The 22,676-nt window shown below is 45.6% G+C and overlaps 5 protein-coding genes across 10 annotated transcripts; 2 read left to right on the top strand and 3 right to left on the bottom strand.

Annotated features, from left to right (window-relative positions):
• Positions 1-61: 61 nt before the first annotated feature.
• LOC120466743 (uncharacterized) lies at positions 62-5,601 on the bottom strand. Of its 2 annotated transcripts, none has more exons than XM_089131881.1 (7): positions 4,183-5,601; positions 2,286-3,009; positions 1,449-1,527; positions 1,223-1,318; positions 918-973; positions 722-844; positions 62-407 (listed from the first exon to the last, which is right to left on the bottom strand). In XM_089131881.1, the coding sequence occupies exons 2-7, from the start codon at positions 2,990-2,992 to the stop codon at positions 266-268; spliced, it is 1,203 nt and encodes a 400-aa protein (XP_088988007.1). In that variant the 5' UTR covers positions 2,993-3,009; positions 4,183-5,601; the 3' UTR covers positions 62-265. The 2 variants fall into 2 exon arrangements, with proteins under 2 accessions (XP_088988007.1, XP_088988008.1); XM_089131882.1 differs by having other exon boundaries at positions 2,286-5,032; positions 5,225-5,601.
• Positions 5,602-5,751: 150 nt separating this feature from the next.
• On the bottom strand, positions 5,752-7,257 carry thumpd1 (THUMP domain containing 1). 2 transcript variants are annotated; one of them, XM_089131883.1, is made up of 5 exons: positions 6,913-7,257; positions 6,661-6,826; positions 6,337-6,585; positions 6,085-6,251; positions 5,752-6,006 (listed from the first exon to the last, which is right to left on the bottom strand). In XM_089131883.1, exons 1-5 carry the CDS (start codon positions 7,102-7,104, stop codon positions 5,938-5,940), a joined length of 843 nt encoding a protein of 280 aa, XP_088988009.1. In that variant the 5' UTR covers positions 7,105-7,257; the 3' UTR covers positions 5,752-5,937. The 2 variants fall into 2 exon arrangements, with proteins under 2 accessions (XP_088988009.1, XP_039511551.2); XM_039655617.2 differs by having other exon boundaries at positions 5,752-6,251.
• Positions 7,258-7,681: 424 nt separating this feature from the next.
• Positions 7,682-20,310, bottom strand: eri2 (ERI1 exoribonuclease family member 2). 2 transcript variants are annotated; one of them, XM_089131880.1, is made up of 9 exons: positions 20,194-20,310; positions 10,662-10,720; positions 10,478-10,558; positions 10,269-10,396; positions 10,045-10,198; positions 9,854-9,954; positions 9,551-9,632; positions 9,236-9,324; positions 7,682-9,146 (listed from the first exon to the last, which is right to left on the bottom strand). In XM_089131880.1, the coding sequence occupies exons 1-9, from the start codon at positions 20,205-20,207 to the stop codon at positions 8,274-8,276; spliced, it is 1,581 nt and encodes a 526-aa protein (XP_088988006.1). In that variant the 5' UTR covers positions 20,208-20,310; the 3' UTR covers positions 7,682-8,273. The 2 variants fall into 2 exon arrangements, with proteins under 2 accessions (XP_088988006.1, XP_039511546.2); XM_039655612.2 differs by lacking the exon at positions 20,194-20,310 and adding an exon at positions 10,895-11,118.
• On the top strand, positions 11,197-17,090 carry rexo5 (RNA exonuclease 5). 3 transcript variants are annotated; one of them, XM_089131878.1, is made up of 19 exons: positions 11,199-11,562; positions 11,693-11,772; positions 11,850-11,973; positions 12,946-13,036; positions 13,111-13,221; positions 13,305-13,393; positions 13,460-13,575; positions 13,662-13,800; positions 13,891-13,985; positions 14,115-14,217; positions 14,760-14,845; positions 14,916-15,042; positions 15,151-15,270; positions 15,339-15,476; positions 15,945-16,037; positions 16,155-16,374; positions 16,469-16,635; positions 16,717-16,844; positions 16,940-17,090. In XM_089131878.1, exons 1-19 carry the CDS (start codon positions 11,428-11,430, stop codon positions 16,989-16,991), a joined length of 2,214 nt encoding a protein of 737 aa, XP_088988004.1. In that variant the 5' UTR covers positions 11,199-11,427; the 3' UTR covers positions 16,992-17,090. The 3 variants fall into 3 exon arrangements, with proteins under 3 accessions (XP_088988002.1, XP_088988005.1, XP_088988004.1); XM_089131876.1 differs by having other exon boundaries at positions 11,197-11,562; positions 16,469-16,844; XM_089131879.1 differs by lacking the exon at positions 15,339-15,476 and having other exon boundaries at positions 11,198-11,562.
• LOC120466921 (uncharacterized) lies at positions 17,701-22,253 on the top strand. The gene is made up of 5 exons (XM_039655614.2): positions 17,701-18,147; positions 18,985-19,224; positions 19,676-19,807; positions 20,941-21,051; positions 21,183-22,253. Exons 1-5 carry the CDS (start codon positions 18,114-18,116, stop codon positions 21,587-21,589), a joined length of 924 nt encoding a protein of 307 aa, XP_039511548.2. The 5' UTR covers positions 17,701-18,113; the 3' UTR covers positions 21,590-22,253.
• The last annotated feature ends 423 nt before the right edge of the window (positions 22,254-22,676 follow it).

The raw sequence follows: 22,676 nt of genomic DNA, 5'->3' as shown, positions 1-22,676 counted from the left end.
TTAGAGATCTCCATAGTTTAAGAGCATAAGAGACACAAATCCACACTTTAAGAATACCACATAAAAAGGTTTTGACTAAAATAGCATGTGGGTTCGTTCCCTTTATTGTTTAAAACGCTGAATAACACTATAATACCTGAAGAAACTATGATTAAAAACAATTCAAACAGAGTTTCCAAGAACGACTGTTTATTCAAAGGCAGAGCGGATGATAACTCATAATAACTCCTCATGCGATGACGGCTGGACCTGATGGAGTCTGTGTTCAGATCAGGCCCGGCTCAGCGGCTCTCTCCACCCGGGCCGTGATCGTCCCCTCAAACACGGGCAGAGCGGCTTCGTCCTGCAGCACCTCCTCGTACACCGCCCCGCACGCCACCTCCCCGCTCGCCCGCTTGAAGAAGAACCTGCGAGAACCAGAGGATTTTTACGTTTGTCTGGATTTTTGTTTTAGATTCCGTCACTCACAGTTGAAGAGTACCTATGATCAAAATTACACACTTCTACATGCTTTGTAAGTGGGAAAGCCTGCAAAATCGGCAATGTATCAAATACTTGTTCTCCCCACTGTGTATATAGATATATATATATATTATTTATTATTATTATTATTATTTTATTTTTTTTGTGATCCGAAAAAATGATCGGATCCGTGGCTCAAAAACCGCAAATGATCGGACCGTGAGTTCTGTGATCGCTGCTCCGGTAACTCGAGTCTCACCTGAAGGGGCCTGTGCGCGTCAGCAGGGCTTTAAAGCGGCCCAGGGTCACGGCAGGGTCACACCGCACACACGTCCGGTACGGGATCTCGTCTCCACTGTAGTAATACACCACTGTAACACACCTGTAACACACAGCAGTTCGTGTGCGGTGAAGGAGAATCAGCAGTAAAGACAGACTCTGCAGTGAACACTGACCTCTCAACGTCACTGTCTGCCATCAACGAGGAGCCACTGGAATCGGTTTCCTCTTCCTGTCAGAACAGGAAGTGATGCGATTACTCGCACAGGCTGTGTTCAACACTATTCCTGCAGTATGTGTAGTGTGAACACTGCGTTTGGTACAATGCACTGCACATAGATACTGTATCTCACAATGCAATGAGCTCAAATTGCCCTTCCATGTCCAGTGTGATGATAACTGGACTTTCCTGACTGAATTAGGCCTGTTCTGTAGACCAGTATACGGTATGCAGTGAACACACTGTGTGGCGGTAACTCACTCTGTGTCTCGGCACTCGAGTGTTTTGAGTGTGTGTCTGCAGCTCCTGCAAACGCCTCGTCAGTTCAGCTGCGAAAGTGTGTGGCGTCATCTTCACCTGTTACACACACGAGAAGACGAGCACATATCACACACGTCTGCTAATATAACTAACACAATCCCATTCTTAAAATACAAACATTTTGTTTATTTCTGAATCGGTTATATTGATACATGACTCCACTCACTGGTGTGTGTGGCAGGTGTGTGTGTCTCTGGTCTCTTTCTTGTGTTCTGTGGTGTCGATGACACACGGGATGCTCCTGTCTGCAGAGGGAACACATGTCAGTGAACATGACGACTGCATGGAGCTCGTCTCACCTGTATCTCACTGTATTTCACATGTATCTCACTGTATCTCACTGCATCTCATATTTCACTGCATCTCACTGCATCTTACCTGTATCTCACTGCATCTCATATTTCACTGCATCTTACCTGTATCTCACTGCATCTTACCTGTATCTCATATCTCACTGCATCTCACTGCGTCTTACCTGTATCTCACTGTATCTCATATCTCACTGCATCTCACTGCGTCTTACCTGTATCTCACTGTATCTCATATCTCACTGCATCTCACTGCGTCTTACCTGTATCTCACTGCATCTCATATTTCACTGCCTCTCATATCTCACTGCGTCTTACCTGTATCTCACTGTATCTCATATCTCACTGCATCTCATATCTCACTGCGTCTTACCTGTATCTCACTGTATCTCATATCTCACTGCATCTCACTGCGTCTTACCTGTATCTCACTGCATCTCATATTTCACTGCCTCTCATATCTCACTGCGTCTTACCTATATCTCACTGTATCTCATATCTCACTGCATCTCATATCTCACTGCGTCTTACCTATATCTCACTGTATCTCATATCTCACTGCATCTCACCTGTATCTCACTGCACTCACTGCATCTCATATCTCACTGCATCTCACTGCGTCTTGCCTGTATCTCACTAAATCTCACCTGTATCTCATCTGCACTCACTGCATCTCATATCTCACTGCATCTCACCTGCACTGCCGATCATTTAGACGCTTCTGATTGGCTGGATTTTGAGGAGGGTGTGTCTCTTTCTCAGGCTCCACCCCTTCCGAGGGCATGGCCTGGCATCCTTGCAGTGTCGGTTTGAGGTTTCCTGGTGTTTGGACAGTCTGAGAGTGTTTCAGATACACGTCTGACCTGAGAAACAGCGGGAAGAGGCTGTCCTGCAGCACGGCCTGCACCTGCGCATGCGCCTGCGCAAACAGGCTTGAGTCAAGCTGCAGCTGCTGGATGGCGTCTTTCACGGCGCCTCTGGTCTCAGCCGCGATCTTGCGGGACACGATGCCGCCGCTGCGCTCGCACAGGTAGCAGCGGTAAATGGCTCTGGCCAGTTTGAGGCGCCGGCCCGTCGCGAACTCTGGAACTTTCTGGAACCCGCAGCAGGCGAACCAGAACTCGAGCAGCGCCGCGCAGCCCAGCGTGCGCAGGAAGAGCAGGAACAGCGCAGTACCATCTCGGTCGTCCAGCAGCGTCAGGAGCGTCTCGGCCCAGGGCTCGTATGGGCCGTCCGGTGGAGCGCTGCCCTCAGGCTCGAACCCCAGACCCAGATCAGAGCGGCGCGGTATGAGCGCCGGAGACTCCGACCAATCAGACGCAGTCTTGCTGGAGAAGCGCCCGCCCTCACGGCCCTCTTCACCCGGCACTGGCGGCCGAGGCGCATCACTGCGGTAACTCATGATGTCATCTGGGACTCCTGAGAAGCGGGAGAATGTTCAGACCAAGTATAATAAAAATAAAAAAATTAATACATATTATGTATGATCTTTGCATGTCAGTCAAAAAATAACAACAAGAAAAAATTATTTCAATGAAATTAATGTAGGCCTACTACGTTTTAGTTATAATGTTTTATAATAATGTTTTTTTTTGTATTTTTAGACGATTTTATAGTACTAAATTATATTTACACTTTTTATAATTATAGTATAATTATATTAAATTATATTTATAATCAGTTTATTCACTTTTTTGAGCATATACGTTGCACCTAAAAAATTACATTTCCGACTTAAACTGTGGAAATCTTGAATGCTTTAGAGCGACAGGCTTTGTTTGATCTCTATTTAGAGACGACACTTGCCAGATTATTGCTGAAGTGACTAAAGTTTAAAAAGTTAATTTAAAAAAGTACAGAATTTTGTTTATTGTTATGAAAAATGTGCAAAAAAAATATTTTCAATTTTGATGTCATTGGAGAGTCCCGAGGAGCAAGAGAAAATCATATCAAATATAACAAAAAATATAAAATATGTATAGGTCTACATTAAATTATCATTGCTAAAACAATCCACAGGAACATACAAAAATGAGATTTCAGAACAAACTTATTTTGTCATTGTTTGCTATACTCTCCGTCATTTTTTTAATTTTAATTTATTTTATTACTGTTTTGTATTATTTTGTTTATTATTTGTAATTATGGTTCTTTATTTTTGTTTGTTATTCTTCATATATTTTTCTAGTAGATTGAGTGCTCACAGTTTTATTTTGTTCTTCATTATATTTATTTTGTACCATCACTACAAATCTAAATTACAAAATACACAATATCGTTGTTTTAATTGATATTAAATGTATAAATAATTCCCGTCAGAAATCAGGTTTTGTGAATTATTGTTTTTATCATAAAAATCGTTAAGTTGAAGAGGATATGATACATCAGAAATATTCACGATTATTACACGACATTATAATGTTCAACATTTTCCTCCGTGACCGTCTCATCAGTCCGCGCGCGCGCTTCATTAAAGTTTATTCGACGGAAGACAGGAAATAAAATAACGCTTCCTCCTATTGAATAATGAAAATATCCGATTCAAATATTGACAGTAAATGTTTTAGGAGTTTAAAGTAATGATGTTTTTACCTGACAGGAGTTGGAGTCGCGCGCAGCTGCTGATCCTCAAGCTGTCTCACGGGCACGAGCACGTCAGTCAACTTCATCGTCACTGCCTCTCACTCACACTTTCATACTTCTCACTATTATTGTGCAGCTTATTTCGTTTATTTACTTTTATTACATTTGTTTGAGTTGCGTTTATGTTGCAGACTACTATTTCATTTGAAAGCCTATTAGAACTATAGCCTATTTAACCTATTTTCTACTATTTTCGCATTGAGTTATGGAAACTAACGCTTTGTTAACATTAATGAATATTCTCTGAATGTTCAAACTGTCAGTTTTAAGACATTCTTGTTTCTTTGTCAAGTTTCCGTTCCCTCATTCTTCAACATTATTGGACGAACGCCCTTGAATGTTTTGTGACGTTAAACCATTAGTAACATTTATAAAAAAATAGACTAAATAAATAAATAAAAAGATGAATTTAATAATAACATAAAAATATATATTTTATGAGCAATATTTAAAAAAAAAAAAAAAAACGAGAACATTATTAAAGACCAGATAACCTTGAACTTTATTTTATGCTACTGGAATAATTTGATCATAACTTTGAGAGAAGATCTGTTATCGCACGTTATCAAAAATAGTATTTAGAGTTCATAAATAATACAAATTCATGTTCTGCAGCGGTTAATTGGATGTTTTCTAGCAACTCTTGCATCAGTTCATTCCCAGAATGCATCAAGATCCGGTTAGTGTCTCTGCTTAAACTTCAGTGTCACAGATGGATCTTCTGGAAATCTGTCCATCTGAAGGAGGAGGATGTGAAAGGTCACGCCACACGCCATCTGACACACTGTAGGAGCCCGACCTGGGCTTACACACACACACACACACACACTGGTTTAAATAAAGAAACAATAAAGACAACTCAATTCAGCTAAACACAGTGACTCGCATCCGTATGTAAATGCTCCTGCAGGTGTTACTTTACCCTGATGAAACATGTTGATATTAGTGTGTGTGTGTGTGTGTGTGTTTGAGACTGGCCTGCGCGTCTCACCTGCTGTGACCTTTGTCTCCCGCGAGCTGAAAGGTCACGCGGTGAATGCTAATCCTCGTCTCCAGGGAGCGACACGGCTAATCACTGTTGTTTCACAACGCCGTGACCTTTAACACAACGACACTGACCCAGAGACACCCCGCAGTCAGAGACCTCGACACACACACACACACACACACACATTCATCTGAAGAGTCATGATGAACTGATGAACGCAGGAGTGTTTCTGGAGATCTGATGCTAATAAAGGGAAGCTTTTATTCTCAGATTTTAAAAAATAAATAAAATATCTCTGAGTCTCACAATTCTGACTATTTCCTCTGAATTAATTTTATCTCTTATTTTAGATCTCACAATTTAGGCTTTTCCCCTCAGAATTTCGCTTCTATATTCAGACTTTTTCCGCTTCCACAGAAACGCTCTCTGAAAACCCGTTTACTTGTGTGTAGTGAACGTGATATAATAACATATATATTCCGCACGCTCACCTGAGATGTACAGTGGCTCGTATTAAACACACACATTGGTAGCGGTAAACACGTGACTTCAGTTCTTTATTTCGTATATGTCCAGAGGACGTGTGTTGACGGTAACACAAGAGTTCCAGACTTACAGTAAAATCAAACGTTACAGTGTGAAATCCTGATAAAAAACAAAACAACAAACGCAAACGATGTAGCGCTGCTTTAAAACGCCGCGTGTGCGCAGCTAATTCACTCAGGCTCCGCCTCCTTGCCCCCGTCGCCGCCCTCTGCCGCCACCTGTGTCTGATTGGCTGCACTCTGATTGGCGGGCTCCTTCGCCACTTCCTGTTCTTGCGTCTGATTGGTGGGCTCCTTCGCCACTTCCTGTTCTTGCGCCTGATTGGCGGGCTCCTTCGCCACCTCCTGCAGGTTGTACTTGCGGAAGAGCATGTAGTCGGACACGACGCTGACGCAGCACACGCTCTTGATGATCTCGATGATGATGCTCAGCTCAGGGTTGCTCAGGTCCACCTTATGCAGCGGGTTCATCTTATCCACCAAACCTGGAGAAACATTCCTGTTACAGAGACAGAAGCTAACGCTACAGCTAACGCTCCGGTGATGATGATGATGATGAAGGGGACGTACCAGCGACGGCTTTGATGACGTCGTCCCTCTTGCTGTGGCTGCTGTTGCGGGCTTTGAAGCAGATCTGGTACGTGACCCGCAGCGGCGCCTTGAACCAGCGCTCCAGATACCCGCTCAGGAACTTCTCCATGTCCTCCGGGAACGCGCGGCACGTGCCGCTCACCGGCAGCATGCGCAGGATCACGCGGGACTTCCTCTTCTTGGTGCGGTGCAGGTCCGACAGGATGTGGTGAACCAGCTCCTCTGGGTCTGGGGGAGAGAGAGTGTGTGTGTGTTATCACCTGTTCAGGCGGAGATCACGTGACTCTCTGATCCGACTCTCACCGACACCATGCGTGCGGATGAACACGACGTTATTGGCTCCGCTGTCGACCGCGCTGAACCTCTGCTGACGCGTCTTCATCGACGACTGAATCTGACACACTTCCTTCTTCAGCGCAGCCTCGGCGTCTTCATCACCCTCCTCATCCTCACTGAGGCAGTCTGTGGACTACAACACACACACACACACACTACTGTAACACATCTCTAGTCCACTATACTACAGTAACACATCTCTGACGTCATGCTGCTCACCTGCTCAGGGCCGTAGAGCGCGTCCGCGTACTCGTTGAGGAGGCTGTAGGCTTCGCTCGTGCACTTGCGCTCGTTCATGTTGCAGGTGACGAGCACCCCCTGCGCTCCCACCTCCAGCTCGCGGGAACCCTTGTGTCTCTTGAGCGCGTGTCCGCCGAAGCGCTTCCTGGTCCTCTTGCGCGTGTCAGACATGTCTAGCTTTATCAAACAAATCTCCTTGAGATTAAAAACTGATGAAGAAACTCTGAGGGTACAAACGCGCTTCGGACACACGCGTGTGTGTTTGTGTCAGTCGCGCTTCAAGCGTTCCTCGGCACGCGTCATACAGGGCCACGAAAGGGACATTTGATTACGAAACGCGTTTTGGCACAGTTTCAAACCAGAAGTTCCATACATACGCATCACACGAGCGCGTTCATGAAAAAGATAATGACATTTTTGTATAAATTTTGGTCAACACTTGAAGCATTTATGTATTAGCAATGCATTTGTAATATACATGTTGCAATGCATTACGCAATTTGTAATCAAAAGTTAAAATGCATTACTGTAATATGTGCAGATTCATGTTATATATAAAATGTTTTTAATGGATTATTCGGTACGGCTTAACAATAAGGTTCATTAGTATTAATGTATGACCTCACAATACACCTGTTACAGCACTTATTAATCTTTGTTAATATTAGAATTATATATATAATATTAGAATAACAATTGTGTATTAACTGTGTGCAGTTTTATCATACAACACCGGTGCATTACAAGGCATGATCAATAATCATTTTTAATGCATTAGATATAGACTTCATGTAAAGTGTTATCATAATGTACAGAACTGCTTATTTACAAAAGCAGTGAATATTAAAAACAATACTTCTGTGTAGTGAATTTCATTCATAGAGAGAGTCTGAACTGGAACACATCATCACTACACACACACACACACACACACACACTGGAGACGTTTCTTCAACAGATCAGTGTTTCTATATGCATCAACTCTTTCCAAAAGGTTTTCTTCACAGGTTTCTTCAAGGGTTGGTTTAAACATGAAGATCAGCCCATGCTTTACTCCATCCGGGGTGTGTGTGACGCTCTCCTCTCAGACGAACACAGTCCGAGTATATTAAGTATATTAATAGTTATATTATTATAACTGAGTATATTATTAATTATATTATGTCCTGGCTCCTCCAAGCTTTATGATGGCAGTGAATTACAGTCAATGGAAGTGCATCATTAGAACACTTTTATGTTGTGATGGTGTTCGTCTGAGAGAAGAGAGTCATACACACCTAGGATGGCTTCAGGGTGTGTGTGTGTGAACTCCCCTTTACACTGACGCCAGTGGTGACTGCTCATCTGAGGGCAGTGGATCTGCAGGCCGTGATTGGCCCAGACTCCCACTGGAAGAAGCCGCAGCGGTGGCGTGTGACGGGGCAGCAGAAGAACACACGCCCGTGGTTCGGGCCCCCGTTCCCCACCGTCAGGCGCCGGGCCCTGCGGCCACACACACACAGAGGAGCCGTGCGCTTCCCACAGACACTGGCAGCAGCGGGGCCAGGGGGGCGGGGCCTCAGGGCGGGCGGGGCTTTGTGAGTGCTGGGAGGAGGGGCTTTGTGGCCACTGAGGGGAGGGGCTCTGTGAACGCCGAGGGGCGTGTCTCTGGGAACACTGGGGGGCTGGGCTTTGTGGACGCTGGGGGATGTGTCTCTGTGAATGCTGAAGGGGGCGTGGCCTAAGAAGCGAGAGAGCGGCCCGTACGGGTCTGTGTGTGTGTGTGAGTGTGTGTGTGTCAGTGTGTGAGGGACCGGTCTGGGTGTTTTAAAGAGACGGGTGGAGACGGTGGGTTTGAGCCGGTCTGATGTGGTTTCGTTGGGTCTGTTCTCGTCAGGCTCCTCCCCTAGAGCAACAGGCTCCTCCCCCAGAGCAACAAGCTCCTCCCCTAGAGCAACAGGCTCCTCCCCCAGAGCAACAGGCTCCTCCCCCTCTTCGGTCAGCAGGACTCCGTCGCTCCAGCAGTCGTCTGGGGTCTCGGGGTCGTAGGTCGTGTCGGAGAGCCCAGTCAGCGCGGTGTTGCTCGTCCTCTGGAGGTTTCCCAGCGGTGTGTTTGTGCTGGAGAGAACGGTGACCGGCGACACCAGCGCTCGACACACACTCGTCTGCGGCTCGTCACACACACTCGGCGCTGCACAGATGATCCCCCGCTGAGGTCTGGGCTTCACCGGCGCCTGAGAGAGAGAGAGAGATGCTGCTATAATAACCCTCAGCGCTGGCTGCTGATTGGCTGTGATGTCATGCAGGGGGCGGAGTCACTCACCCGCTGCAGAGTCCTGGTGAGGGTCATGAAACAGCCGTCACACACCATCCTCCACGCCAGCAGAGCCGTGTTCCTCGCGTCCACCAGACCTGCGCACAGTGTGTGTGTGTGTGTGTGTGTGAGATGATTCTGGAATCCACTGCAGATTTACTGATTATAATCTTGATTAAGGAAGCTCTAAAAAAATGTCAGAGGACTGTAAAATGAGCCGAAGTAATTTGTTGAGCAAATAGAATAAAAAACTAACAATCTTCATATATTTACACTATATCCTACTGTGTGTGTGTGTGTGTGTGTGTGTGTGTGTGTGTGTACCGGAGTGCTCTCGGCCGGTGAACTGGATGCCGAGGTCCAGCAGAGCTCCTCTCAGACCCTTGGGCTTCCTGTTATAGAACAGCTGACACACACACACACACACACACACACACTGTACTGCTCTATTCAATGATCTCATGCAATAAACAGTGGAGAAGACCATGAACCAAACCTAGCCTGTGCCAGAGAGCTGTGTGTGTGTGTGAGAGAGTGTATAAGTGAGTGTGTGTGTGTTAGTGTAAGTGTGCATGTATAAGTGTGTGTTGGTGTAAGTGTGTGTGTTGGTATAAGTGTGTGTGTTACCCTGTATGTGGCGCGCAGGTCGATCCAGCTCTTCAGAGCTTCAGGAACTCTCAGCTGCTTCCTCTTACACTCGTACAGCAAACACACACCCAGATCCCAGTCTACATCAACACACACACACACACACACACACGTTACACATGAACCTCCTACATCAACACACACACGAGTCGTGAGCGAGTGATTCTCACCTGACCATGTGACGAAAGCACAGGCGTGTCCTGTGGGGGCGGGGCCAGAGCTGTCCGTCTCGTAGGCCACGCCCCTCTCCTGCTGGAGGCCCTGCAGCCAGCGCACGAACCTGGACAGGCAGATGTGGAGCGGGGGGGCGGAGTCCACCTGATCCTGTCAACCAATCACACGTCAGACACACACTCTCTATCTCTGTCACACACACACACACACACACACACACCTGTGTGATGCCCGTGAGCTGCGAGCAGAAGTCTGACAGCAGCGGGTGTTCCTGCGGCTGGACGAACGAGTGGAACTCCGACTCCACGGATCCGTCACACAGATTCAGCAGAACCGCCGGAAACTCGACTGAGGAGAAACACAGAGCCCACGACTCAGAGTGTGTGTGTGTGGAAGAGTGTGTGTGTGTGGAAGAGTGTGTGTACTCACTGATCTCCGGCCTGAAGCTGTTCTTCTCTCTCCAGCACGTCGACTCAAAGTCAATAATGATGAGGAAGGAGAAGCGCTGCTCTGAGGAACACACACACACAACAGGGTTATCACACACACACACACTCTGTCTCTCACACTCTCTCTCTCTCACACACACACACACACACACACACACACTTACTGCGGAGAGAGCGATGAGCTCCTGATGACTGACTGCGCCTCCGGATCAGACCCAGCTCTCTGAGGACACACACACACGCATTATACATTATTGTATTATATATAGTATTATTATTATATATTATATATAGTATTATATATTTTATATATAACATTTAATATCAATGTACATTGTTTGTTTTATAATAATAATAATATAATGTGTGTGTGTGTACTAGTGTTTGTGTTTCTTACTTCGCCAGACTCTTTGTTGACATGTTGTTCTGCACACTCGCGTTAAACACACACACACACACACCTGCTGAATTACTTAATAAACGTTAAACATCTCAAACATGATTAGAGTTAATCGTCACAGCTCAAATTAAAACCCTGAAAACACTCGCGCAGTTTTGAATTACCCGCACATTTCCGTTGTTGTGCTGCACTTCCGGTTTCGCATGCTCGCTGTTGTGACACGTGTTCTCAGCGGAGCCTGTGATTGGTCGAAAGCGGAAGCAGTCGCACAAAGATCAGTGGATCTTAATCGATGTCAGAGCCATAGATCAGTCGAGTCAACACACGTGCTGTCTCCGTCATGTATTTACATTGTTATATCATTGTATTTAGTACAGAATGACGTCATGGCGTTTTAAATTAAACACTGTGTGTTTTAGTTATCCGTTAATATAATCGCGTGTTGATCAGACTGTTTTGTCAATGAAGATGAGCTGTAGAAGAGTATTTCTCATCATCATCATCATCAGTGGATTATTGCGACAGAAGAGATGAAGATCGAAACACCGGCTGATCCACAGTCTTCATCTTCCTCATCCTCATCCTCGAGCTGTAAGAGGAAGGCAGAGGACAGCCTGATCTCACACTCGTGTCAGAAGAGACTGAAACTACAGCAAATCCCACAGGTTTGATTCATCAGTGGTCCTGTCAACACCTGTCCCAGAAGCCTCAGCGTGGAGTTCATAGAGCCAGTGTTGTGTTGGTTTATTCATTAACACTGTGTGTGTGTGTGTGTGTGTGTGTGTGTGTGTTTAGGATGTGCTGACGGTGAAGGATGTGTGTGATCTGATCAAGTATGTCACACTCAGACGCTCTCACAGTGTGAAGAAGCCCAGGTACACACACACACACACACACACACACACACACACACGATTGTGATTGGCAGGTGACTGTGTGTTTGTGTGTTCAGCTGGTTCAGCGTCAGTGATGATGCGCGTGTGTCCCGCGTGAGTGTGATGATCCTGGACGGACTGACGCAGAGTCACTTCTACAGATACTTCAGTCACTTCACACACCTCAGCAGATACAGCTCAGTGAGTCACACACACACACACACACACACACACACACACACACACCTCAGCAGATACAGCTCAGTGAGTCACACACACACACACACACACACACACACACACACACACCTCAGCAGATACAGCTCAGTGAGTCACACACACACACACACACACACACACACACACACACACACACCTCAGCAGATACAGCTCAGTGAGTCACACACACACACACACACACACACACACACCTCAGCAGATACAGCTCAGTGAGTCACACACACACACACACACACACACACACACACACCTCAGCAGATACAGCTCAGTGAGTCACACACACACACACACACACACACACACACACACACACACCTCAGCAGATACAGCTCAGTGAGTCACACACACACACACACACACACACACACACACACACCTCAGCAGATACAGCTCAGTGAGTCACACACACACACACACACACACACACACACACCTCAGCAGATACAGCTCAGTGAGTCACACACACACACACACACACACACACACACACACACACACACACACACCTCAGCAGATACAGCTCAGTGAGTCACACACACACACACACACACACACACACACACACACACACACACACCTCAGCAGATACAGCTCAGTGAGTCACACACACACACACACACACACACACACACACACACACACACACCTCAGCAGATACAGCTCAGTGAGTCACACACACACACACACACACACACACACACACACACACACACACACACACACACACACACACACACACACACACACACACACACACACGTGTGTAAAGGGTTTGATGGGAGTTGCTAAATGGAGAACATCTGTGAGAGTAGCCAATCACAGTTGAGTATGCAGATATTGCTGTGACATCATCACCGGCTCTTGTGGGAGATCGTAAGCGTTAATCTTCAGTCTGATGGTAATGACGAGTGCGGATGTGTTTGTGTTTCTCAGAGATGGACTCTGACGCCCTCGTCATGTGACCCGCTGACCTCTGACCTCCTCAGCAGTGAGGTCGCAGTAGATGCGCACGCGCCACTGCCAGGTGAGTCGTTAGTTTCTCTCTGATCTGTGATTCGCTGATGAATGCGGTCACATGACCTGCGGTGTGTCGTGCAGCTGCTCTGATGTGGCATCCTGTGATTCGCCGCTTCGGTTCGAGCGTTACGGGGCTGAGCAACTTCCTGTTGACCCAGCAGGAAATGATCAAACACAACTTCCCTTCGAAGGGTGAGACACACACACACACACACACACGAGATGTACGACTGACGCACACTCACCGGCTCTCCTGTTCCCATGATGCCGTGCAGGTGGGCGGGGCTGTGAGGGGTTCGTGAGCACCGAGAGCGACGGGTGTGTGACCGACGGGAGTCCGCTGTTCGGCCTGGACTGTGAGATGGTGCGTGTCTGCGCTATTGTGTGTGTGTGTGTGGGGTTAGAGGTCACGCTTGTGTGTGTGTTTCAGTGTCTGACGTGTGTGGGGTTAGAGGTCACGCGTGTGGCGCTGGTGGATGAAGCTGGACACTGTGTGCTGGATGAGCTCGTCAAACCACCAAACCCCATCATCGACTACTGCACCAGGTACACACACACAAACACACTCTCAAACTTTGAAGAATGACATCACAATAGTTTGTTCAGAGAGTGTGTGTGTGTGTGTGTGTTAGGTTCTCCGGCATCACTCACCGGGCCCTGGCGCCGGTCTCCACGGTTCTGTCAGATGTTCAGGAGAAGCTCCTGCAGATTCTGCCGTGTGACGCCGTGCTGGTCGGACACTCTCTGGACGCAGACCTGCGCGCCTTACACGTACACACTACACACTACACATCAGAGTCAGTGAACACACTCGCACAGGGGTTCAGGTGTGTGTGTGTGTGTGTGTGTGTGTTTCTGCAGATGATCCATCCTCACGTCATCGACACGTCTCTGCTGTACCGGCAAGACTTCGGCCGCAGGTTCAAACTCAAGATCCTGGCTCAGGTCATCCTGGAGTGAGTCTGAACACACACACACACACACACACACACACACACACACACAGATCCAAACTCAAGTCATCCTGGAGTGAGTCTGAACACACACGGCTCAGTGTGTGTGTGTGTGTGTGTGTGTGTGTGCAGCCGGGAGATCCAGTCGGAGAACCGCAGAGGTCACGACCCCTGTGAGGATGCTCTGGCCGCTCTTCATCTGGCTCAACACTTCATCAGGAAGGGACCCCGAGAGGTGAGTAGAACACACACACACACACACACACACACACACACACTGACCCCGGTCAAAACATCAAATCTGACTTTTGGCAATAATGTAATAAATGGATGTTTCTGCTGATTTGTCTGGACATGTTGACTGTGACTCTGAGAGGTATGTCCACTGGGGCAGTACTGGTTTTATCGTGGGCCAGTGGGATAATGGTGGGCCTCCTCCACTTCCTGTGGTCTGCACTGGGGAACAGCTGGGGGTCTTGCTGGAGGAGGTGTCTGCTCAAACAGTTCATCACTTCTTTATCCTCTCTCTCTCTCTCTCTCTTGTCGAGTCCAGTCTCACTGATTGTCTCTCTCTCTCTCTCTGAGTCTCACTGATTGTCTCTCTCTCTCTCATGTTGAGTCTCACTGATTGTCTCTCTCTCTCTCTCTGAGTCTCAGTGATGGTCTCTCTCTCTCTGAGTCTCAGTGATGGTCTCTCTCTCTCTCTGAGTCTCAGTGATGGTCTCTCTCTCGTTCTCTCTCTCTGAGTCTCAGTGATGGTCTCTCTCTGTCTGTCAGGTGGTTGAGGGTCATCTGGATGACCTGTGGGATGTTCCTGAGGTCGATGTCTCGGATCAGCAGGTCTCGTCTGATCATCGCTTCAGGTACTCGACTCTATATCTGACGCTGACTCTCTGAAGACGTTCCCTTCTGACGCTCTCTCTGTCCAATCAGCTCTCTCCGCTTCGGCCACGCCCTCTACGGCTCCGGCCAATCAGCAGTGTTCCTGGGCGGAGCTATGGAGACCAGCGGCTCAGCGGCCAATCAGTGCAGGAGACAGCAGTGCTCCAGTGACCGAGAGGTGTGTGTGTGAGATCTCTGTCTCACTGTCTGAGTTTGTGTGTGTTAGAGAGTGTGTGTGTGTATAGGTGGTGTGTATTCATCTGTATCTCTGTGTGTGTGTGTGTAGGTGGTGTGTGTGTTCAGACGGCTGGTTCAGTTGTACTCGCTCAGTGTGCTTCGGTTATCATCATTCAGCAACACACTGAATCAAACGACAGCGGCGGGACGACAGGAGCACCTGGAGCAGGTACACACACACACACACACACACACACACACACTCGACTGTATGACGCTGACGTGAGTGTGTTCCAGGTGTGTGAGGGTCTGAGGCAGATGTGTGTGTTATATGTCGGCCCACTGCCCGCCGACAGCACAGAGAGAGACGTACACACACTCCTGAAGCACTGCGGACGCCTGCGGACCATACGCCTGCTGCAACACACACACGGGGTAACACACACACACGGGGTAACACACACACACACACACGGGGTAACACACACACACGGGGTAACACACACACACACACACGGGGTAACACACACACACGGGGTAACACACACACACGGGGTAACACACACACACACACACGGGGTAACACACACACACACACATGGGGTAACACACACACACACACGGGGTAACACACACACACACACATGGGGTAACACACACACACACACGGGGTAACACACACACACACACACGGGGTAACACACACACACGGGGTAACACACACACACACACACACGGGGTAACACACACACACACACATGGGGTAACACACACACACACACGGGGTAACACACACACACACACACATGGGGTAACACACACTCAAACGATCACTGAAAGTAGTTGCCAGTCTCTCCCTCTGCGTGTGTGTGTGTGTGTGTGTGTGTGTGTGTGTGTGTGTAGGTTGATGCTGAGGTGGTGTTTGAGCATCTCGAAGGAGCTCAGCTCGCGCTACAACTTCTGAATGGACACCAGATCAACGGCTGCACTATCAAGGTTACACACACTCACACACACACACACTCACACTCACACACACTCACACACACACTCACACACACACACACACACACACACACACACTCAGTTCTGAGGTTCTGCTGTGTTGGGCAGGTCCGGCGGCCCGTACACGAGCTCTGTCTGGATCTGGACCAGCGCGTCTCTGAGCGTCAGGACGACCCTCTCAACGGTCACATGATCTACGTGTGTAACCTGTCCACTAAACCCCGTCGCCATGACGACCAGCTCCAGACCTTCACACAGTTCGGCCCCGTTCAGCAGATCAGCAGCGCCGCGGAGCATGCTGGGAAACGCCCCAGACACGCCCTCATCAGTGCGTATATTATCCAGATCGAGTGTATCAACATCATCCTGCTTTAACCAGTGCTGATTACAGTGAGAGAGTCCTTGTGTGTGTGTGTGTGTAGAGTTCGCGTGTGCTGACAGCGCTCAGGCCTCAGTGGGCGTCGCCCTTCAGATCCGCAACAGGAAGCTGTCAGTCTGTCACGCTCTGACTCCGCCCCACATGACCTCATGGACACACACACACCCCGTTACTACGGAAACCAGCCCAGAGCAGGGGGAGGAGTGTGAGGTGAGTGACAGCTGTCAGTCAAGCGGAAACGCCTCTGCTGTTCCTGCTAGTGACGAGCTGAAAGTGTCATGTGACCCGCAGGAGTCATGTGACCTCCAGGAGGCGGTGCTGGAGCGCCAGATGAAGAAGCTGGACGGGAGAGTGGGGAAAGTGTATCGGGCGCTGGAGAGAAACTGCCTGAGCATCGTCATCCTGCCTGGAGCCAGGAGGTACACACACACACACACACACACACACACACACAGTCGTGTTTGAGTTTGTGTATCAGTGTGACTCATGTTATGGTGTGTGTGTGTGTGTGCAGTGCGGGAGTGGATCACCTCGGCCTCTGCTTCCTTCAGATCAAACAGACGTGACTCCGCCCAGCTCGTCTGTGATTGGCTGAAGGGATTCTTGCTTTTATATCACACTTTTACTGTTTAAATACTGCTGAGAATAAAGAGTTTTACACACTTCTCCTGGAGAACACACTCCCGACCTCTGACCTCTGTTCGAGACAGACATGAGTTCTTAAACATCAATAACCTCCGACGACTGACACACACACGGCAGCTTTGAAGAGCTTGAGGTCGGTGATGAAAACAGTTATTTGATTAATAATACAGTAAAATCAGCTGTTCTCTGTGTGAATATACAGTAAAGTGTCATTTATAGACCATTTCACAAGATGTAAACAACACTGGTCCAGAAGCACTTCCTGTTTCAGTTTTTTAACACTACATAAAAGCTGGGATAAAATACAACCAACAGAACATTTAAAACTGAATCAAAAAGTTAAACAAACATCTTTAAGATGTGAAATAAAGAAAACAGTTACAAACTGAAACAGGAAGTGCTTCTGGACCAGTGTTGTTTACATCTTGTGAAATGGTCTATATCCTTCATCATGAGTCACATGACCCTTCAGAAATCACTCTAATGATCAATGAACAGTTATGATGATTATTAGTGTTGGAAACGAGACAGATTCAAGAGAATGAACATATCACAGATTCCTGATCATAGAAGTAAACGCAAAAAACAAATTATCAGAGGTTATAAAATGTCAAATAAACAGAGAATTAGTTCCCAGTACGGCACACACACACACACATGCCACATCTACACCACACATAACCTGACAGAGATGGAAACTTGGTGTGAGAAATCCACATAACGTCGTATAGTTTCCTCTCGGTTACTGGGACCGTGTGTTACCCGCTATCAGGGATGTGTTATCATCATATGCAGTATTACAGGTACAGGTTTCTATTGTGTCTTTAAAAATAAAATATTTGTAATTATTTTTTGTTTTTAATTCCAAAAGAAAAAATATTTTATGCATTAGGTCAAATTCCTGAATAACTGGCCACGGGACCTGTGTGTGACCGCCGCTCCAGTAACACAGAAACCCCGTTTCACAAGACCACGCATGTGCATCTCCTCACAAATCAACACAAACTCATAAACTGGCAAATATAAGGCGACTACAATTCAACATGAACAAGAGCACAGACCTGAGAGAAGGATCAGGTGTGCAAAAACCACTCAAACAAACAACGAGACACAACTCGTGCACGCATGCCGGTTATAAATACATCTTTTTTAGGTATCTGTAATTTACTGTACAAATAAATCCAGTGTCATTTATCTAATGTGCATTAATTGCTTTAGAAAAATTACAAAACAACTCGTCCAACAAAAGTTGCACGTCTTTTTGACTTTTAGATGCTCATTTTTAAACTGGATAACAATGTTGGAAATGTTTGAGGTTAGCTCGAGACACTTTACGAGAAGCATGGTGTGTTTTCCGACACTCACCATCCCACACAACCACATCCACACACAGTTTCAGGTCAGACGCTACAGCCACAACTGGGCTTTCATGCGTCGGCCAATGCTGAGATCAGAAAACACACTTTTACAAAAACATCCTCTGTACACTTTGACCTGTATCTTTTAGACTATTTGCGTCTGTAGATTTCATTGACTAAATTCTATATTTACAGAGGGTTTAGTATATATATCATTTTCCTGACTTCCTTAACATTTTATTTTTTTACACTGAGGGAGCATCTCTACACTAGAGTGGAAATACACCATTCTTGTTCAATCCTAAAGCATAAACTATTATGATGTTGACAGTTTGTAGTTAAAGATTCATTTTCCTGTGGCAAATCCTTTGTTATAAATTGTACAACTGTTGGCATTTCCTTATTTAGCTTCACTTTTCCATTAACTGACAAACCTAAGTTCCTAGTTCATAACCTATCAACTAGTTTAATTATGACACGGTTAATCGGGGGAGTTCTGCTGAAGCCCCGCCCCTTCTTGTCAGCCATAAAACAGCCAGTGATTTCTTCTTCACAGTAGTTCACTGGTGTATAGAGATGGGTCTGCAGGCCTCAATCCTCCTCCTCCTCACTCTTCTCACGGCGGGGTTCGACACCGGTCGAGCGTGCGGTCAAGCGGAGCACAGACACGACTCATATCAGCACTCTCGCCTGTGTTACGAGTGCGCCGGCGTGGGGAATTACTGTCCCAGCAAACTGGTCATGTGTCCCAGTGGATCCTCACACTGCATGAGTTCAACCATCGTACTGGACATCGGTAAGGCCAATGTGATGGACTGAAATTCACTCTTATGTGTCACAGATGGAGAATTTGAAAATCTAAAAATGTCGCTGTATGTAAAGTTGTACAATGATAATAAATCTATCTATCTGTCACAAATTCAATCTGCTATTTAATTCTTTCCCTCAGATAGTTAAAGTAACAATACAATTTGTATTTGAAAAATGCTACATTTGGTCTTCTCTTCTGATATAATGTACCAGTGCTAAAATATATGTAACTAACACAAAATGGCAACTTATTTTCTGGCGGAAATTCAATTCAATCACAGAATTGGCAGTGAAAATGAACTTTTGCTTTGCTGTTATTATATGACACATTATCAGAAAGACTCTCACTGCTTCTTTCTAATGTGAAATGTTCATAAACTCATTTCCCATCCAAACACTGCATTAACTACTCTCTCCGGTATCATTGATGTTTCTAGGTGGAACGAGTTTGAAAATAAAGAAAAAGGAATGTATTGATGACTGTCAGAATGGATCCATCAACTTGGGCTTAAAAAAGACGTCCTTTTCCTGCTGCGGCACTGACTTCTGTAACGCCGAGGACGCTCCAGGTACTGTCCTTCCCTGACCGTCTTCCGCACACCGAGTCCGAGACATTCGCTCGTTAAAAAATGAATACGACCTCACGTTGTGTCCATCACGTTTACACACTGCCAACGAAACTTTCGTTTGTCATTAAAAAATACGGAGCAGATAATTTATTTTTATCGTTTTCCCGCATCCGTAGCAAGAATTTTTAGCCAACGTGCAAGCGAACGAATGACAAAAAAACCCTGTCAATACGTTGCGGAAAAACAAAACGCTAAACACAAAATGCCTTTCCTGAGGTAACAGTGACATTGTTAAACTATTTGATTGACATTTCGGCGTTTGAGACTCATTTGGACGATTTTGTGAGACATTTTTTACAAATTATATTATGTTCCTTTCCACATACCTTCTGATGTTCATCCATTCGGTAAAGATCGAACTCCTTCATCTCTATGCAACCTCAGGATTGGATGGACTCAATATTTCCCCATTCCTTTTCTCTGTTTAAGAAGAGAGAGGAACATAACATCATTCTCACTATAGATATCCACAATAAAGGCTAGATGTCTCGTCCACACTGGCGCCATCTTGCCACAGTCAGCTCGCTGTACTTGGTACAAATTTAAAAAGTACATGGTGCATGTACTTTTTAAATTTCCATAACTTGCTCATTTCCATGTGGTTATGACACTGCATAATAATGAATAACAAGTGTATCAATAATTATAGCCGCGTTAATAAAGTTTGTAAGAAACCAAATCGTTTGTAAATCCGTCAAGATTTCAGCGAGGTAAGAGTATTTGTTCCTGCTGATCACTCATCTTATACCAGGAAGAGCCCACCAGAAAGCTTGCCTGTGACAAGATGGCCGCCAGTGATGACGACAGAGACTCCGCCGTGATACATCTAGCCTTTATTATGGATAACTATGATTCTCAATGCTTGAAGACTCCATTTTGTTTTGCGATTTTTTTCATTAATACGCATCGGACGAATATTTAGGATGACGAATATGAAAAAACGCATATGAAAACTTTGGACTCAAGAAGTGTTACATGGAGGGTGTGACATGACTGTAGAATTGTTAGATAATTAGATAAATAGATCATTAGATGTTATATTTGTTGAGATGATGAAAGTTTTCCTCCGGCAGATCCCAGAATTAGCGCTCCCAACGGAAGGAGGTGTCATTACTGTGATGGACAGAGCTGCTCGAACACCGTGAGCTGCTCCGGGACTGAAGACAGCTGCATCACCGCAACCGGTGAGACATTATTAATTATCGGTATCAGCCAAAGTTTTCATATCGGTGCATCCCTTACTTATTTTTAAACGTTTTAAACTTTGGATACCAACTCAGTCTGACTAAACCTTTGCTTTCTCTCTTTTCACCAGTGACCAACAGTGGCCAGTCAATGCTTTTAAAAGGCTGTATCACTAAATCTGTTTGTGGTCTCCTAAAATGTTCATTTATTCAGGACCTCTCGTGTTGTGAGGGGAACCTGTGTAACACTGATAAGGGTCTCAACCTAAGCGTCACACATAAGGGTGACACCTATAGGTCCCTGTATGAGGGTGCTAAGAAGAGCGACACCTATAGGTCCCTGTATGAGGGTGCTAAGAAGAGCGACACCTATAGATCCCTGTATGAGGGTGCTGAGAAGAGCGACACCTATAGGTCCCTGTATAAGGGTGCTGAGAAGAGCGACACCCAGAGGTCCCCGTCTAACGGCGCTACGAGCGTCACCCACAGCTTCCTGTTCTCTGCTCTCCTACTTCCTGCTGCACTGATTCTACAATGAGACTCAGATTACTGAATATATACAGTAAAATTATTCAGCCAAAAATTATTCAGACAGCAGATATCATTTTTTTTCTCTAGTGTGATCAGGACACTTTAGTTCATTTGTGTAAGTCAGGAAAGAAAATATAGTAAACTGTGACATATTATACCCAAATATTCTTCAGTGATGACCAGTAAGATTTATAACAATTATTATTCCTCCACTTTGAGCTGATGATGTTTTACTGAAGTGTGTTTTCTGTAATTGCTAATGCTCTTTTTACACACACACACTGAACAACATGAAGCATTTCTTGGTCACTGGTTGAGCTAAACTGGTATCATCTAATTGTGTAGTTAAATTTAACAGATATTCAACATAATTCATGTGTGAGAGTCGAACAGAAGGACGGACAAAACCAGTTCTTGTTATATTTTATTACCATTTTCTAATCTATAGCGAATAAACTGATAATGTGAGAAATGTTGAATGTGTCTGAATAAATTTTGGTTTGACTGTATGCATATTTTCATATCTTTGTTGGCTTTCTGATGTGTCATTTTATTAAATGAAATACTACATCACCTGTATCCTGCTGTAAGTCCAAAAGATAGCCTATACTGCAGTAATAAAAAATATGTTTGACAAAAAAATAAATAAATCTCACCTGTTTGGTTTTTCATGAGTTTGTATTATTGGATTTCCATCAGGCTTTCACTTCAGTTACAGATCACAAAAGCAAAAAGAGAAATTATCAGTATAGGTAAGAACTCAACTAATGCTACACAATCCCTTTCAACTTGGTACTTTGCAAATTTTAACTTTTAATATTATTCTAGAGCCCCAACTATCAAATTCCATAGCTATTTCATTTTCAGGAAAAAAATGACCAATGTTAAATTACACATAAGGCCAGTTAAAGAGCCCATAAACTCCCTAAACAGACTCTGAATAAAGCCATCACAACAATACTGCAGTAATTCACTATAGACTGGATTCATTATGAGTCACTGCATCGAAACACATTTTTAATTTTATGTAGAGTTAATTCATTGTCTAAAAATAATAATTGTATTATAACATCAATAAATGTTGGTTGACTATC

This window comes from Pimephales promelas, chromosome 6 (genome assembly GCF_988280905.1).
Source record: "Pimephales promelas chromosome 6, fPimPro1.hap1.1, whole genome shotgun sequence".
NCBI classification, from domain to species: domain Eukaryota; kingdom Metazoa; phylum Chordata; class Actinopteri; order Cypriniformes; family Leuciscidae; genus Pimephales; species Pimephales promelas.
This window is presented reverse-complemented; position numbering and strand designations above follow the sequence as displayed.

Bases quoted from the DNA above. Each gene is read 5' to 3' on its own strand.
- eri2 (XM_039655612.2), bottom strand. From the start codon at position 10,917: ATGTCAACAAAGAGTCTGGCGAA. The intron at 9,325-9,550 runs GTACACACACAC...CACTGTGCGCAG, and splicing joins CACCGGCCGAGAGCACTCCG to GTCTGGTGGACGCGAGGAAC. The intron at 9,147-9,235 runs GTGAGTGACTCC...TCTCTCTCTCAG, and splicing joins TCACCAGGACTCTGCAGCGG to GCGCCGGTGAAGCCCAGACC.
- LOC120466743 (XM_089131881.1), bottom strand. From the start codon at position 2,992: ATGAGTTACCGCAGTGATGCGCCTCGGCCGCCAGTGCCGGGTGAAGAG. The intron at 1,319-1,448 runs GTGAGTGGAGTC...TGTGTGTAACAG, and splicing joins CACACCTGCCACACACACCA to GTGAAGATGACGCCACACAC. The intron at 974-1,222 runs GTGAGTTACCGC...CTGTTCTGACAG, and splicing joins CTCGAGTGCCGAGACACAGA to GAAGAGGAAACCGATTCCAG.
- rexo5 (XM_089131876.1), top strand. From the start codon at position 11,428: ATGAAGATCGAAACACCGGCTGATCCACAGTCTTCATCTTCCTCATCC. The intron at 13,801-13,890 runs GTACACACTACA...GTGTTTCTGCAG, and splicing joins CAGACCTGCGCGCCTTACAC to ATGATCCATCCTCACGTCAT. The intron at 16,038-16,154 runs GTTACACACACT...TGTGTTGGGCAG, and splicing joins TCAACGGCTGCACTATCAAG to GTCCGGCGGCCCGTACACGA.
- thumpd1 (XM_039655617.2), bottom strand. From the start codon at position 7,104: ATGTCTGACACGCGCAAGAGGACCAGGAAGCGCTTCGGCGGACACGCG. The intron at 6,586-6,660 runs GTGAGAGTCGGA...TCTCTCCCCCAG, and splicing joins CATCCGCACGCATGGTGTCG to ACCCAGAGGAGCTGGTTCAC. The intron at 6,252-6,336 runs GTACGTCCCCTT...ATGTTTCTCCAG, and splicing joins CGTCATCAAAGCCGTCGCTG to GTTTGGTGGATAAGATGAAC.
- LOC120466921 (XM_039655614.2), top strand. From the start codon at position 18,114: ATGAACAAGAGCACAGACCTGAGAGAAGGATCAG. The intron at 19,225-19,675 runs GTAAGGCCAATG...TGATGTTTCTAG, and splicing joins AACCATCGTACTGGACATCG to GTGGAACGAGTTTGAAAATA. The intron at 21,052-21,182 runs GTGAGACATTAT...TCTTTTCACCAG, and splicing joins CAGCTGCATCACCGCAACCG to TGACCAACAGTGGCCAGTCA.